At 41.6% G+C, this 13,724-nt stretch overlaps 2 protein-coding genes across 3 annotated transcripts; one reads left to right on the top strand and one right to left on the bottom strand.

Annotated features, from left to right (window-relative positions):
• Positions 1-846: 846 nt before the first annotated feature.
• On the bottom strand, positions 847-4,095 carry mb (myoglobin). Its single transcript, NM_001140642.2, is given in 4 exon segments — positions 847-1,102; positions 1,571-1,713; positions 2,041-2,126; positions 4,038-4,095. Coding segments are annotated over 3 exon segments (282 nt in total). The 5' UTR covers positions 2,124-2,126; positions 4,038-4,095; the 3' UTR covers positions 847-1,046.
• Positions 4,096-5,802: 1,707 nt separating this feature from the next.
• On the top strand, positions 5,803-10,094 carry LOC106564539 (serine hydrolase-like protein). Of its 2 annotated transcripts, XM_014130670.2 has the most exons (13): positions 5,803-5,888; positions 6,006-6,076; positions 6,244-6,387; positions 6,662-6,775; positions 7,316-7,357; positions 7,471-7,490; positions 7,620-7,694; positions 7,777-7,886; positions 8,010-8,089; positions 8,252-8,286; positions 8,393-8,469; positions 8,623-8,710; positions 9,127-10,094. In XM_014130670.2, the coding sequence occupies exons 2-13, from the start codon at positions 6,022-6,024 to the stop codon at positions 9,265-9,267; spliced, it is 981 nt and encodes a 326-aa protein (XP_013986145.2). In that variant the 5' UTR covers positions 5,803-5,888; positions 6,006-6,021; the 3' UTR covers positions 9,268-10,094. The 2 variants fall into 2 exon arrangements, with proteins under 2 accessions (XP_013986145.2, XP_045563485.1); XM_045707529.1 differs by having other exon boundaries at positions 5,864-6,076.
• The last annotated feature ends 3,630 nt before the right edge of the window (positions 10,095-13,724 follow it).

The raw sequence follows: 13,724 nt of genomic DNA, 5'->3' as shown, positions 1-13,724 counted from the left end.
AATTAAGCATAGTATGTTTGAATACAACTTTGATTTCTTGCGCTAGTACGTGTATTGTAGTCATTTAAGATATCTGCATTGAGCTTACTGAACCAATTATTTCATTCACTAGTGCGGGATAACCAATCAGCGGCACTCTAGACATGCACTTCATGTGAGGAATGCACTGGGCAATCTCCATAGCGCCCAAGCTAACGGGCACAGCCTGGTCTGAGGGGGTGATCTGAACTCAGAGCCCCGCCTGAGATGCTGCTCTGTGGAGAGTGTCACGTCCACACTGACCGATAAGACTGCAGGAATGGGAAAGGGCAGAGCCAGGGAAATGTCCAAAAGAAACAGGGTGGTGGGGATTGTGTGTGTGTGCCTGCTGGTGAGTGTGTATGTAGCACTTTGTTGTGTTGAGTGCAAGAGACATCATGCACGTGTTTCAGTCAAAGGGGGAGGGGGCAAGGATAGATCACTGACTGACCGCTTGCTGACCTGCACTGGAACACAGAAACCGGACAGTCATCCAAGATAGAGGGCAGGAGAGGTGACTACCAGAATAGATCCCCCCCACACCAAATGTGTGCAAGAGAGAGGATTTGAGCCAGTCTAGAGGCAATAAACAGGTGTGTCACAGAGCAATGATTAACTTCAACCCTTCTGTCCTAATCAGACCTAACCACAATTCAGCTTTTAACTGTTAATGAGAAAAATATCCAATCAACCTTACTATATAGAACAGGTCTGAGAAGAAACAAATATCTCGTATCCTCCTCAGAAAATACATCTGTCCATGTCACTGGGTGAATGTTTGAAATTAAGCAAAAAGATAGAAAGGCAGGACACTTTAAACACTTATTTGCAGCTGATGGAAGGTTTATTGGTTTAGTGCGAAGAGGAACAGTTCACATTCAGTAAGCAAACTACATTGAAAAGGCAGATTATTAAGGCAATATACTGTATAGAGAGATGTAGAATTTGCACAAATGCTTTGCTTCATACACCTGTACTTTTCTTATAAGTCATAAGCAAACCAGCACTTAGAATTTACTGTATAAACACTAGTAGCAACTCTGCTTCAAATGTAAGTTTCCAGTTCTTGTCCTATCCCTGTGACCTCTCGAGAACTGTGGTGGGGGGGGGGGTCGTTGAGGTAAACCGTTTAGCCAGCAAAACCCAGCTCCATGTAAGTGACGTTGATGTCAGCTATGATCACGCCCATCACCTGCCTCAGAGCTTCCTGCCCTGCCTCGTCCAGCCCTGCCTTCTCACCCATCACTTTGCAGATGATGTTGGTGATGAGCTGGTGAGCAGCAAGAGATGTTAATGTTTAGTTTCATACTGAATAAAAGCACTTTATAAAGGATATTTTTCATTCAGCATTTTAGTCAACTAAGCATGACAGTGTCATGGTAAAACTGGAGTGAATGCAACAAATGTATGAATAGAAGGAAAAACGGATAGTTTAAGAGAGAGAAGGGAGGGAGACTGGAATCATTCATCCTCACCGTGAAGTTTTTGAGGGGAATCTTGTGCTTATTGGCGTGGGTGGTTGCCAGGGATTTGAGGGTGGCAGCGTGGTCACCTCTCGCATTCAGCAGCTCACCCAGCTTCCTAAGCACAGTGGCCCCGTGGGCAGCTACTGCCGCGTTCCCTGACAGGTCGCCCGCTGCGATGCCTGCGAACTTAGGGAACAACGTCAGGGTTTCTGGGTGCTCTGCAAACAGACTAGAGGTAAGGAGAGAGAGGAAGAGATTTGTAAGGAGAGTTCTGTGAGCCTCTACAGTACACAGACAGCATTAAAAAAAAATTACAACTCATTCCTGATTGCTATATCGACACATTGGCGTCAACCTATTTCTTAGCATTACATTCAACACAACAGTCTAGTAGTTAATGGCCAGAACCATTCTCCAGAAAATTGCTTAGCCAACTCAGTAAAGTCTGGCTCTGGTCCATGGCATTTCGTGCATCTTGCTGATGTGTCTGAGCATCAGAAAGAAAAACGTAACGCGCTGGGCCAGAGCAAAGTACAGACCAATATTGTCCACTGACCGGCTCAGAACTAGTCCTCCGTGATTGTTGTAGTCAGCCTCCACTGGCCCCCAGCACTGCAGAACCATGTCATAGTTAGCCATGATCTGAAGAAGACAGACAGGGAAACTGAGTGACATGACATACAGTACAAATCAGGGCTGGGGTCTTAACTAATAAAAAGGCATCCATTTTCAGAAGTGTCACGTTTACGCGCGCTCGTTGTCGCCAGTTTATTCATTATTACGCACACCTGCTGCTAGCATCGTTACGTTTACCTGCGCCTCATGACTCACCTGGACGACATCGCCTTCCTGATTACCTCCACTATATATCTGTCACTCCCTTCGGTTCTTTCCCCAGGTGTTATTTTATTGTTTCTGTTTTATGTCTGTACGCTACTCATGTTTCGTTCCATGTTCGTTTATTTGTCTAATTCGCTGCCTGTACTTGCTTCCCGCTTATTAACGTGCACGTTACAAGCAGCTATTTATTCCCAACATGTTTCCTTTTTTTTCAATTCAAATTGACCCCAGCCCTGTTAAAAATGCTTACAGTAGGAAAGCTAATATTTTCTGTGGCAAGAAGTCAGTGGGTTAGTAATAGTCATACTGAAGCTGAGTAGAGGAACAGATTAATAATATCAGATTGAACAGGACCAATGAAACAGGGAATTATATCGTTTTTATTTACATCATACCTATTCAGTAATGCATTAATCTAATCTAACATATGGCAAATCTACTCAGCATCAGGTGGTAAGTGTTAGGTGGGTAGTAGGGGAGAGTTGAAGTAACTGACTGAAGACATTCGTCAGTGAGTCAAAGCACTCTAGAAATGAGGATACATTACATTGATTTGTTTACTGAGTTAGATAATACATGGCATGTAACATTGATAGTTGAACGTGCCAATACAGTAATAAAATATTAAATCCAGATGTTATCTATTAAAATGTTCTCTTTTCAAAGGCAACAATGTAGTAACTATGTAGTAATTAAGTCAAAGGTCATTTCCCAATAGCTTTTCATTGACCTTGTCCTCATAGGATTCTATACCCACAGGTCAAAAATGGTCAGTCCACACAGACGTCAGCCATAAAATTACAGCCCCGTCAGCTCGGCCACACGGTCTTTACTAGCTAATTGTTAGATATTAATGCACTGTTGGAGCTAGGAACATAAGCATTTCGCTACATCCGCAATAACATATGCTAAATATGTGTAGCCGACTAACAACATTTGATTTTCTACTCTGAACAAGATAGCTTGATGTAGAGGCAGCAGACTTGTTCTCTCAGGACATGTTCCAGCATCAGTGCACCATAAGCCCACCTGTTGCATTGGCTTTGCATAGCCTCTAGACCAGGGGTATTCAACTCTTACCCTACGAGGTCCGGAGCCTGCTGGTTCTGTTCTACCGTATAGTTAATTGCACCAACCTGGTGTTCCAGGTCTAAATCAGTCCCTGATTAGGAGGGGAACAATGAACAAATGCAGTGGAACTGACTTCGAGGTCCAGAGTGTAGGTTGAGAGCTCTGGACTATGGGCCTTCTGTGTACATGTATGTGTTGGTTTCTCTTCGAAGACACTGACAGTCAAGCTGATGACAGGATTTGATGTCATACAGTTCAAATAGTTTACTGAAATTAATTTTGGGTTACAATATCAGCTCACCCAAACTCTCACTCATGATTATAATACTGTAATGTGCTTTTGCAGCCTCAACACTAATGCTAGGTAAAAAACTATAAACATGGTTTTTTAAAGTGAATAAACATTTGATCCAAAAATGTATTTCTAAAGCAAGGTTATCCAACCCTCTTCCTGGAGATCTACCACACTGTGGGTTTTCAGTCCAACCCTAATTTAACACACCTGATTATACTAATTAGCTGCTCAACAAGACCTTAACTAGGCGAGTCAGATATGCTAAATTAGGGTAGGACTGAAAACCTACAGGAAGAGGGTTGGGCAGCCCTGTTCTAAAGCATGACATAGAAGCATTGATACTTTACCAGTAAAGCAGGTAAACGTCCCGTGTCAATATTTCAAACTCCAAAAAACTTTATAGTCAAACCCATCCCCAAACCATACCTTTTATACCTCCTCCTCCCTCTCACGCACTCATCCCAGACCAACCATCATTCTCTCTCTCCAACTCCACCTCTAACCCTTCTAGCCCGCCCTCCGTTAGGTTACCAAATTATGATACCATACCAGTTAGACTCCTTTCTGTCCCTCACTGCATTGTGAATTCTATTGTCTCATAGTTCATAAGAAAAGAAGGTTCCAAAATCAAGATTTCCAACAGTCTATCAAATTCTGATTAGAAATGATTTCCACAGTTGCTAAGGTAATGCTGTATTGCTACAGTTCTTCAGAACTCTAAACCGTTTACAGGCTCGGCTTAGTATGACCATTTAATAACATACATACATCTCTCAATTGTTCATAATGTGTAAGAAATGCCATTTGACTCAATCCTATGACCGTTAGTATACGACAATAGCAGTGGTGTGATACCAACAGCATTGCTTTTTTTATGACACACTCATTGTTTTGAACAGGGCGAAAGAGCATCTGTCCTTTACAAATACATTATTGGCATGGTCAAAGACAAATGCTGCCAAAAGTCAGCAAATGAGAAAAACAGTTGTTACACTGCAATGACAGAAACTTTTGAACCTAAGGCCAAACAGGATTGTGACTCTCATATGTCCATGAATAGGCTATACATTGTCACAATCTAGATTCCTTCCTCTCTCTCTCTACTTTATCTCACACCTCTGTCTCTTTTTGCCATTATCCCCATCTCTTTCTCCTCTCCAATCTTTCTCCCTCTTCAGTCACCATGTAGCTTTCTCCTCTCCTATCTTTCTCTCTCTTCAGTCACCATGTAGCTTTATAAATAACTGCTGGCAGCAGCCAGGACCACTAGACAGTTTTGCCAGAGCATTTAAGCATGGATATGTTTAGTCCCTAGCCCTTTTCCCTCCTTTACTGTGGTTCAAGTTCAGGTCAAGTTTAAACCCTGCCGGTTAAACCGACTGACGGTGTTCTTTATTTTGTTCTACTGAGCTATATGGAATTGTTTTAAGGTCACACCAAGGATCATTTAGCTATTTGATTTTGAATTTTAAGACCCCTTGAATTATCCCAAAAATATATTTTTAGCCTTACTGCTATTAGCCTATACAAACGCATTGAATAACAGATTCACTACATGGAACAACAGATAGTCCCTAAAAAATATCAAAAAGGAAGTTTGTTCTGAAGTGTCTCTCCTATATCTATTCTCAAACAATTGTAGGCTTAGGGTTTTACCATTTCTGCCACCTGGTGACATTTTGCAGATACAACAGCATCCATCCACAAAAGGCCTTGTAGTCCACCTCTAGAATGTTTCGAAGGCTGGAATTTCCTCACTAGTTTTCTAAATTATTTTTGTTTTTCATGCCGATAGGCTAAATGTCATGAAATGGTTGGAACAGACAAATTCTGCAACAAACTCTAGGCCAATGCCATGAGCTATACTTAGATGGGAAAAATATATATTGGGGACAAAGACACGTTGGTCGTAGTCTTGACCAATTGTTTGGTTTATTGCTAGAATTATATAATGCTGGATACTTTGTGACCGCACCTTGTCTTGTTAACACCTTGTGTTAACTTGCTCTGTTCTCCTGACAAAGAATGTGATTGGACAATGTCTGACATAGAATTGGTGCGCGCACTTGTCAATCATTTAACCGGCCGCTAGATGTCCAATGTTATTCGCTAAGGGGGAGACGCATTCACATTTCATTGGTCAAAATAACATGTAATCACTTCACCCGGAAGTAATGGAGAAGCGTTTCATAGTTTAGGTAAGCGTGAATAGTTGTTGTAATTTCATAGCTAACGTTTTATTATATATATATATTTAATATATCAATGCTGTGGACGTATAATGCTTATGTTTAGTTAACAACCCGATTTTGAAGTTGGTCTTTCAGAATAATGCAAACTTTGAAAGGAGTCAGACACTTGACATCAGCTACCATGAAACAAGCAGGTAAGAATGAATCCTTTCTTGATCATCAGAACTTATGGGAGCTGTCTTGACATGAACTTAGTGTGTTTGTTTGTTGAGCTTCTTATAACACTTCCTCATGCACTATTACTGATTGTCGTGTCATGTTAAATGCTTAGTAATGCGTCTTAACAGTAATTGCCCTTCAGTGTCAGAGTTCAGTATGCCAGTGCCATGGGGAGAGATAAGGGGCAAGGTCTGGGGTCCTGACCATGGTCGACCAATACTCTGCCTGCACGGCTGGGCAGACAACTGTGGCACTTTCAACACTCTCATTCCACTGCTGCCAAAAGGTGTGTATGCTGTCTGCCTGCTAGATCAGCACAGAGAATTCTACAATAGATTCATGAGAACTTGTCAATGGAATTGGAAGGACATTCAGTTGCATAGTTGTTCAGTACGGAGTGAGTCAGGCTCTTACGGTCTCTCTCTCTCTCTCTCTCTCTTATTTATATATATATATATATATATATATATATATATATATATATATATATATATACACACACACACACACACACACACACACACACACACACACACACACACACACACACACACACACAGAGTGGAAGTATGTAGCTGTGGATATGGCTGGCCATGGCCTCTCCTCCCATAGACCTCCTGGAGTCTTCTACAGCTTTCCTGCTTATGTGGCCGACATACAGCGAGTCATTGGAGGTATTAATTATTATTGAAATTAATTTAGTGGATGCATATATTTGTCCTATTTCACACATGCACAAGTGTGTATTAATACATATGTGTGAATGGGAAATGTGTTTTTTGCATATCCCACTCTCTCTGAGACACCCTCTGAGAATGGGGTCACGGCCAGTGTCTTCCTGGGGGCGACCCTGGAGCAATTAGGGTTAAGTGCCGACCTTTTGGTTACTGGCCCAATGCTCAAACCGCTAGGCTACCTGCTGGTTTGAGCGTATTCAGACCAGTGTGATCTTTGCTCCAGTAAGAGCTGAAAAGCAATGATTGAAAGTAAAGTGAAGTTAGACACAGCTATATGAGGTTTCCTCATTCTTTCTCTCCTCGGTAGGTGTAATTTAAAGTATGAAGCTACATTTAGCAGATTATCTATCTATCTATCTATCTATCTATCTATCTATCTATCTATCTATCTATCTATCTATCTATCTATCTATCTATCTATCTATCTATCTATCTATCTATCTATCTATCTATCTAATCCATTGAAATGGTTTGCAGCTCTCCAATGGAAGAGATTCTCTATTATCGGACACAGTATGGGTGAGTGACTGTTCATCTTCATGTTAATCTCTCTTCCACTCATTGTGTTCTGATCTGACATTGTTGTTTTCCTGTCTGTACAGACATCTGATCATGTGCTCTCCATTGTACAGGTGGCAATGTAGCTGGAATGGTAAGCATCTTAAAAAAAGAAGCATGTTAATGCTGTTTCATATCTGTGTGTCTCTTCGCAATTAACAATATCCAGAGACAGTACCTGTGTATGGTGTGTATGTAACCATGTCTTGTTGTCTTTGTCCAGTTCAGTGCCCTGTATCCAGAGATGGTGGAGTCAGTGGTTCTCCTGGACTCCTATGGATTCTTACCCACAGACGCGGTACTGAAACACTCACCACTCTTTTATCATTTGGACATCCACATTTTATAATGTCTCTCTACCATTGTGTCTCTTACCCTAGAAAGAATTGCATACTGTGATAAGACAGGGATTTGAAGGAATGCTTGAGTTTGAGAAGAAGAAAGATGAGAAGAAAGAGAAGGTTTACACCTATGAGAACGCATTGATGAGGTAAGACCACACTTCCTTGTTTTACAATGACACTTCTGTTATGTTGGGCTGTCTGGCCGTAATCTCTCTCCTCTGATAATCATAGTCATTGCGTCACTCCTATGATGTGTTAATCACTTCCAGGCTTTTGGCAGCAAACCCCTCTCTCGCGGAGCAGTCAGCCCACATTCTTCTAGAACGAGGACTCGCTCAGGTTGAAGGAGGTAAAATAATAATTCTCTCTCTCTCTCTCTCTCTCTCTCCCCCTATCTCACATTGTCACATTTTTTTTCTCTTTTCACTTTGTTTGTCCTTCTTGTCATCTTTCGTACTCATATCATTGTAATATAATAGTAATCCTAATGCTTTCTATTTTTATTTCATAGGGGTGGTGTTCACCCGAGACTTTAGAATCAATCTGGTAAGACTCATCTTTTTGTGTCAATAGTCCTCATAAAAAAAGAGGTACTTGAGTTGATTTGTATATTTGATCTGTTTTATAGGAATGCTAATGTGTTCTGTTTCAGAAAAACGTTGTGCGTGTCAGCCTGGAGCAGAGTCTAGAGTTACAGTCCAGGATACAGGCCAGAGTTCTAGTAGTACTGTAGGACACTCTCCCATCATTACACTATTTCACAATTATTACAGGATTATTACACAGTTTCTATTGTAAACTACACTTCACCATACCGTCAATCACCATTTTTTTTTACTGCTAATATGTTTTACTTGAAGATCTCTCTAATTCTCCTGATAGGGCGGAGGAGGGGTTTGAGAAGATGTTTTCTGAACCACAACAGAAGACATTTACCTCAACGCTACTTCAAGGGTATAAAGACCAAAGCGTGAGTATACTTACGTATACACCTGTTTACAAAGAAACAATGTCCTACTCACATTTTAATGTCACTTTTTATGGTTGCGACTGAAACATTTTAGCAGAATATTTGTATGTTGTTACTACAGTCATATTGTGCTCTGCTCCTTGCAGCTACAGTACTGTATAGATAACTAATCAGAGACAGTGGTAAAAGCTCAGCATCACAGAGAGACAGTAAGAATAGTTTTAGCTGCAAACACTGACCTACATACTGGCACTCACATTGGTCAAATGCAGGGTTTTTGAGAAGGAATAGTTTATATGTATTTGTTTTCAATCTCTCTCTCTTCCCCTCTCTCTATCTCTCTCTTCCCCTCTCTCTGTCTGTGTCTCTCTCTTCCCTTCTCTCTGTCTGTGTCTCTCTCTCTGTCTGTCTCTCAGGGCATGGTGGTTGACGTACCTGGTGATCATCATGTCCACCTGAACACCCCTGAGACTGTGGCCCAAATCGTCACTGACTTCCTCCAGGAAGAAGCTCCTTCACACAGCACTGCAGAGGTTACACAGGCAGCCAAGTTATAATCCCCCGCCCCTCCCCCACTGTGTTAGTTAGTATTTAGAACTCTCAAATACATGCAGTGTGCCTGTAGCCTTCCTGGTGCCTTCCATCCATTCATAATATGAGCAGTATCGAAGGTAGACTCAGCGATATGATGCAGAAAGTAAATCATTCCTGGTGAACTCGTGAACTGAACTGTGTGTGACTGTGTGAGAGCGAAGTCTTGCATCTCGCTCATCTCAATATCTGTGGTGCTGCCCGTGGCAACGTCATTCTGCTGAATCTACCCATAATATGAGACTGGATCAGTTTACAAACCTGTAGACACAGAATATATTGCTACTTGTGCAAATAGACAACTGTTACATAAACAGATATTTAAAGACTTTGAAACCCTAATATTTATTATATTGTGCTGTATCTAAAACACACCATTACTTTTTAACGGTTGTCTGTCGAGCTAGAATACTTGATATTTACCAGTTGCTGTATGTCATGTCTTTTTAGATCTGGGCTGTTTAGAACTGGCATGTTTTCTCCCAACTGATGACACGGTGATGCCTTACAGTGCCTTGCTACTGGTCAGAACCTATTGAAATGCATTCATATTTTAATAAATCACACATTTTTATAAAAAAAATATTGTGTAGGGTTCGGGTTCAAACCAATCAGATGCAAACCTACATGTCCACTTCCTGGATGTGGCCCAATGAGAAGTGGATTAGAGGTTGATCTATCAAGCTTATCTTTCCTTCATATGGTCCTAGAGCTGAGTAACAATCATTCAACTAATTGGATAAAGGCTTCTTCCTGGTACAGTTTGACAATAAATAAGTTATCCTTCCTGCTCTTCAGTCTTATTTTAGTCATTGTCTCAGATAAAAGTCATTGTCTCAGACGTCAAGAGAAAAAAACATGACATGTTTTGCGTTGTAGATGAGCAGTCTCCCTATAAGGAAAGCATATTGCTTCCGCCTGAGTGACTGATATGAAGGAGAACATTACCCTCTTACTCTGTGATGGTTTGTGCGTTAAATGGACTGGAATCGATTTCATGCAGAGGATGGAGGAGGCGACCGGAGACATCTGAAGTGTCCTGGCCCAAAAAAACACCACAATAACCATTGCATAACATCCGCCTCCACCCATCACTAGGGCTGTTGTCATAGCAATGCCCCCCCTCCTCCCCTCCCTTTGAATGTGACGTCAGAACCCAAAGCAGTATGATGAACCTCTCTGTCGTCTGTACAGAGAGATCACCTTGGATTATATTATACCATCCAGCTGATGGTTGTGCTGCATTAGACCAATACATCATCTGATTAGTGACTCCATTGCTCCTCCATTTTACACAACCACCATATTCAGAGGAAGGCAGGCACAGCAGAGACTACAGGTATGTGCCGAAACCTGCTAGCTACTGTGGGGTGATATTTTTTGTCATGATCATGTGCAGTTACTCTAGCAGCTAATGTGTGCAATCAGTTACAGTGGACATAATCTATTGATACAGTAAAAGGATGGCGAAGCATGTTAGAGTATTTGAATGGCAATCGCCTGCCACAACTAATATACCTTAACACAGAGGACCATTTTATAGGCTATTTTGATAGGGCAGATGCTTGCACATAGTATTTGACTTGAGATTGTGAGTATGTAGTATGTTTACAGGTAAAGCTGCACCATGTGTACAATAAGTAGATTGTGTTTGGTATTTCATCATCAGCTCACAATCTAATGTCTCCCTCCTCCTGTACCGCTCCGTAACAGTACCATGTCCTGGATGTTCCTGGACTGGTTCGTCCCCGTCTACCTGCTGGTGTCGGTCCTGGTGCTGGCCGGCTTCGGAGCCTGTCTCTACTTCCTCGAGCCAGGGCTTCAGGACGCACACAAGTGGAGCAACAAGACTGTGAAGCACCATCCGCTGGTGGTCAGCTTGAACAGCAAAGACGAAGATAGCAATGCCCTCATATGATATGACCACACACACTACAGGAAGGACAGAGGCTGACCAATGGAGTGGGACTGGGACTGGAGGACCGCAGGATGGTAGACAGAGACAGACACCTCCTGAGAGGTTTGGGACGTGAGAGGCCTGACTGGGAAGAAACAGCATTGAGAGGAAGGCACTGTGGTCAGGTGGTGTCACCCTTTGAAATGTGAAATAACATTTTCATAGAGAGGGGAAACAAAAATGAGGTCATTTGAACAAAGTGATAGTTCCTGTTTTCATGTTCATATTTGTGCCATTTCATGATTGTGCCAATTTTTGCATATATTTTGTAACCAGACATTCACTACATTTATCATGATGTTTAAGTATCGTAGTGCATTTGAAGCTGACTAATAAAGTGCAATAAATTACTAAATGTTGAAACCCAAAATCAGTTTTCTGAAAATGTCAATATGCCAGCTGCTATCAAGATGTCTCTTGTTTGGAAGTATTTGTAAAGGTGTTTGAATGAAACTGTACATTGCTTTCAGTAATGATATCAGTTATGTGCCAAATAGATTCATGATTAAATTGTTAAAGATGCCAAAATAATCCATTCAGAGGTCGATCCTAAGAAAACATTTGTATTTTATTCTCATCACACTGTCCTTTTTTACTCAAGGGTGGTGGAAAAAAGTATGTATGTATCATTGTACACTTTTGACCATGTTACCATAATTATATATTCATAAGAAATAACAAAATAAATGGTTTTATCACCACTTGAATACCCAGTGTTATGCACTAATTCTCAGCCCTGAAAAAAGAAAAACACAAAAAGATGAACATTTTTCAAAGATTTGTTTCAAGATTCTCCACCGGGAAGCATTGTAGTCGTTTACCCACAGACACATTTATGTTTCCCATAGACAAACAAAATGAGGAGGGTGGGAGTGGGTGAGTGAAACAGTGCAGCTTTAGATGAGAGGAATGGGGAGAATGTAACTTTGGTACACACAACTTCCAGCTGTTCTCCCTCTCTCTCTCTCTCTCTCTCTCTCTCTCTCTCTCTCTCTCTCTCTCTCTCTCTCTCTCTCTCTCTCTCACTGTCTCTCACTTGTTTTCTCTCTTACTCCATGTCAACAACCCAGATAGAGCCTATCGCATCCACTCAGGTCAGTGCTTGTTTAATTGTATACTCATCTTTATGTTTATTTTTAGTTGATCAGGCTTGCAGTCTTCTGTAATGCAATGTAATGCAGATGACTATTTGAGTATGCAAGTTTTCTGCTATGCTTTTTACATGAAAGTTATGTTTCTTACAGACTTACTGCCAAATGTACAATAAAATATATAAACATAACATTTTTTGAAATTAACGTAAAATGTAATTCTCCCATTTACCTTCTCTCACTCCCTACTCATGAAAACTGCCAGGCTTTGCAGATATTCATAATTTCTCTTTGCAATGAGTTTTGATAACCAACTTGCAACTTGCACCCCCAAACAACCCAAAAAACACCTACTAGTCCCATCGCCCCTTCCTCTCCAGCTCTCACCTATTGTCACTAAGAAACCCATCCAGATCTCCTCCTTTGACGGCCAGGGACTCCATCTTCATTCAGAGAGGACTCTTGGCAACAGAAGGACAACACATCCTATTCTAAAGCTCAAACCTGGTGTCTCTCCGACACTTCCTACTCCGAAGGTCAGGCTAGGCCCATCCCCAACACTTCCTACTCCAAAGCCTATTTGGAAAGTTCCTATTCCAAATCCTAGCATCTCTCCAAAAGTTTCTATTCCAAATCCTAGTGTTTCGCCACCACTTATCATTACAAACCCAGACCTCTCTCCAAGCCTTTCCATCCCAAAGATCCGGCTTGGCCCATCTCCAAAACTGTACTGTCAAACAATGCCATTGGAGAGCCAAGGCACAAAACAGACCTCCCCGGTGGCCAAAGAAAGATGGGCCCGTTCAATCCCTATCTCTAGTACTAGAGGTCAGGCTGAGCATCGTAACCAGTGTTCCCCTAAACCAGCAACCCATGACATACTTGACCAAGAGGTTCTGATGGACTTTGTAACACGTTCTGGGTTGATGAAACCTGTACCAACATCTTATTCTAGAGGTGTAGGCACACCGCCTGATACGTACACCCATTCCTCTCCACAATCTCAACAGCCAGGGGCCTACAGGACAAAAGGCATGAAGTCTCAGGACCCGAACTTGTTGCAGGCCAGGCTCAGACTAAGGAAAACTGGAATGATAACAAAATCCAGTCCTGGGTTTCTTCTAGGTAAGGATGGCATTTCCAAGCAAAAGGTTGCTGACACAATATCTGAACCAAGACCAAATGACCTGGTAACCCCATCAGGTACTGCTCTGTCAGGAGGTGTGGCAGCCAGACAAAATGTTGTCTCAACGAGGAAAGTCCCAATTATTGTTGAGAATGATTCTCAATCAATTAATTTTCAGTTTAACTCAAAGAGGGGTGGACAGGGTTCCCAATGTGGCCTTGCTTCACCAAAAACATTAAAACACATTGG

This window comes from Salmo salar, chromosome ssa02 (assembly GCF_905237065.1).
Source record: "Salmo salar chromosome ssa02, Ssal_v3.1, whole genome shotgun sequence".
Classification (NCBI taxonomy): domain Eukaryota; kingdom Metazoa; phylum Chordata; class Actinopteri; order Salmoniformes; family Salmonidae; genus Salmo; species Salmo salar.
The sequence above is the reverse complement of the archived record's forward strand: the minus strand, read 5'-3'. Positions and strand labels throughout refer to the sequence as shown.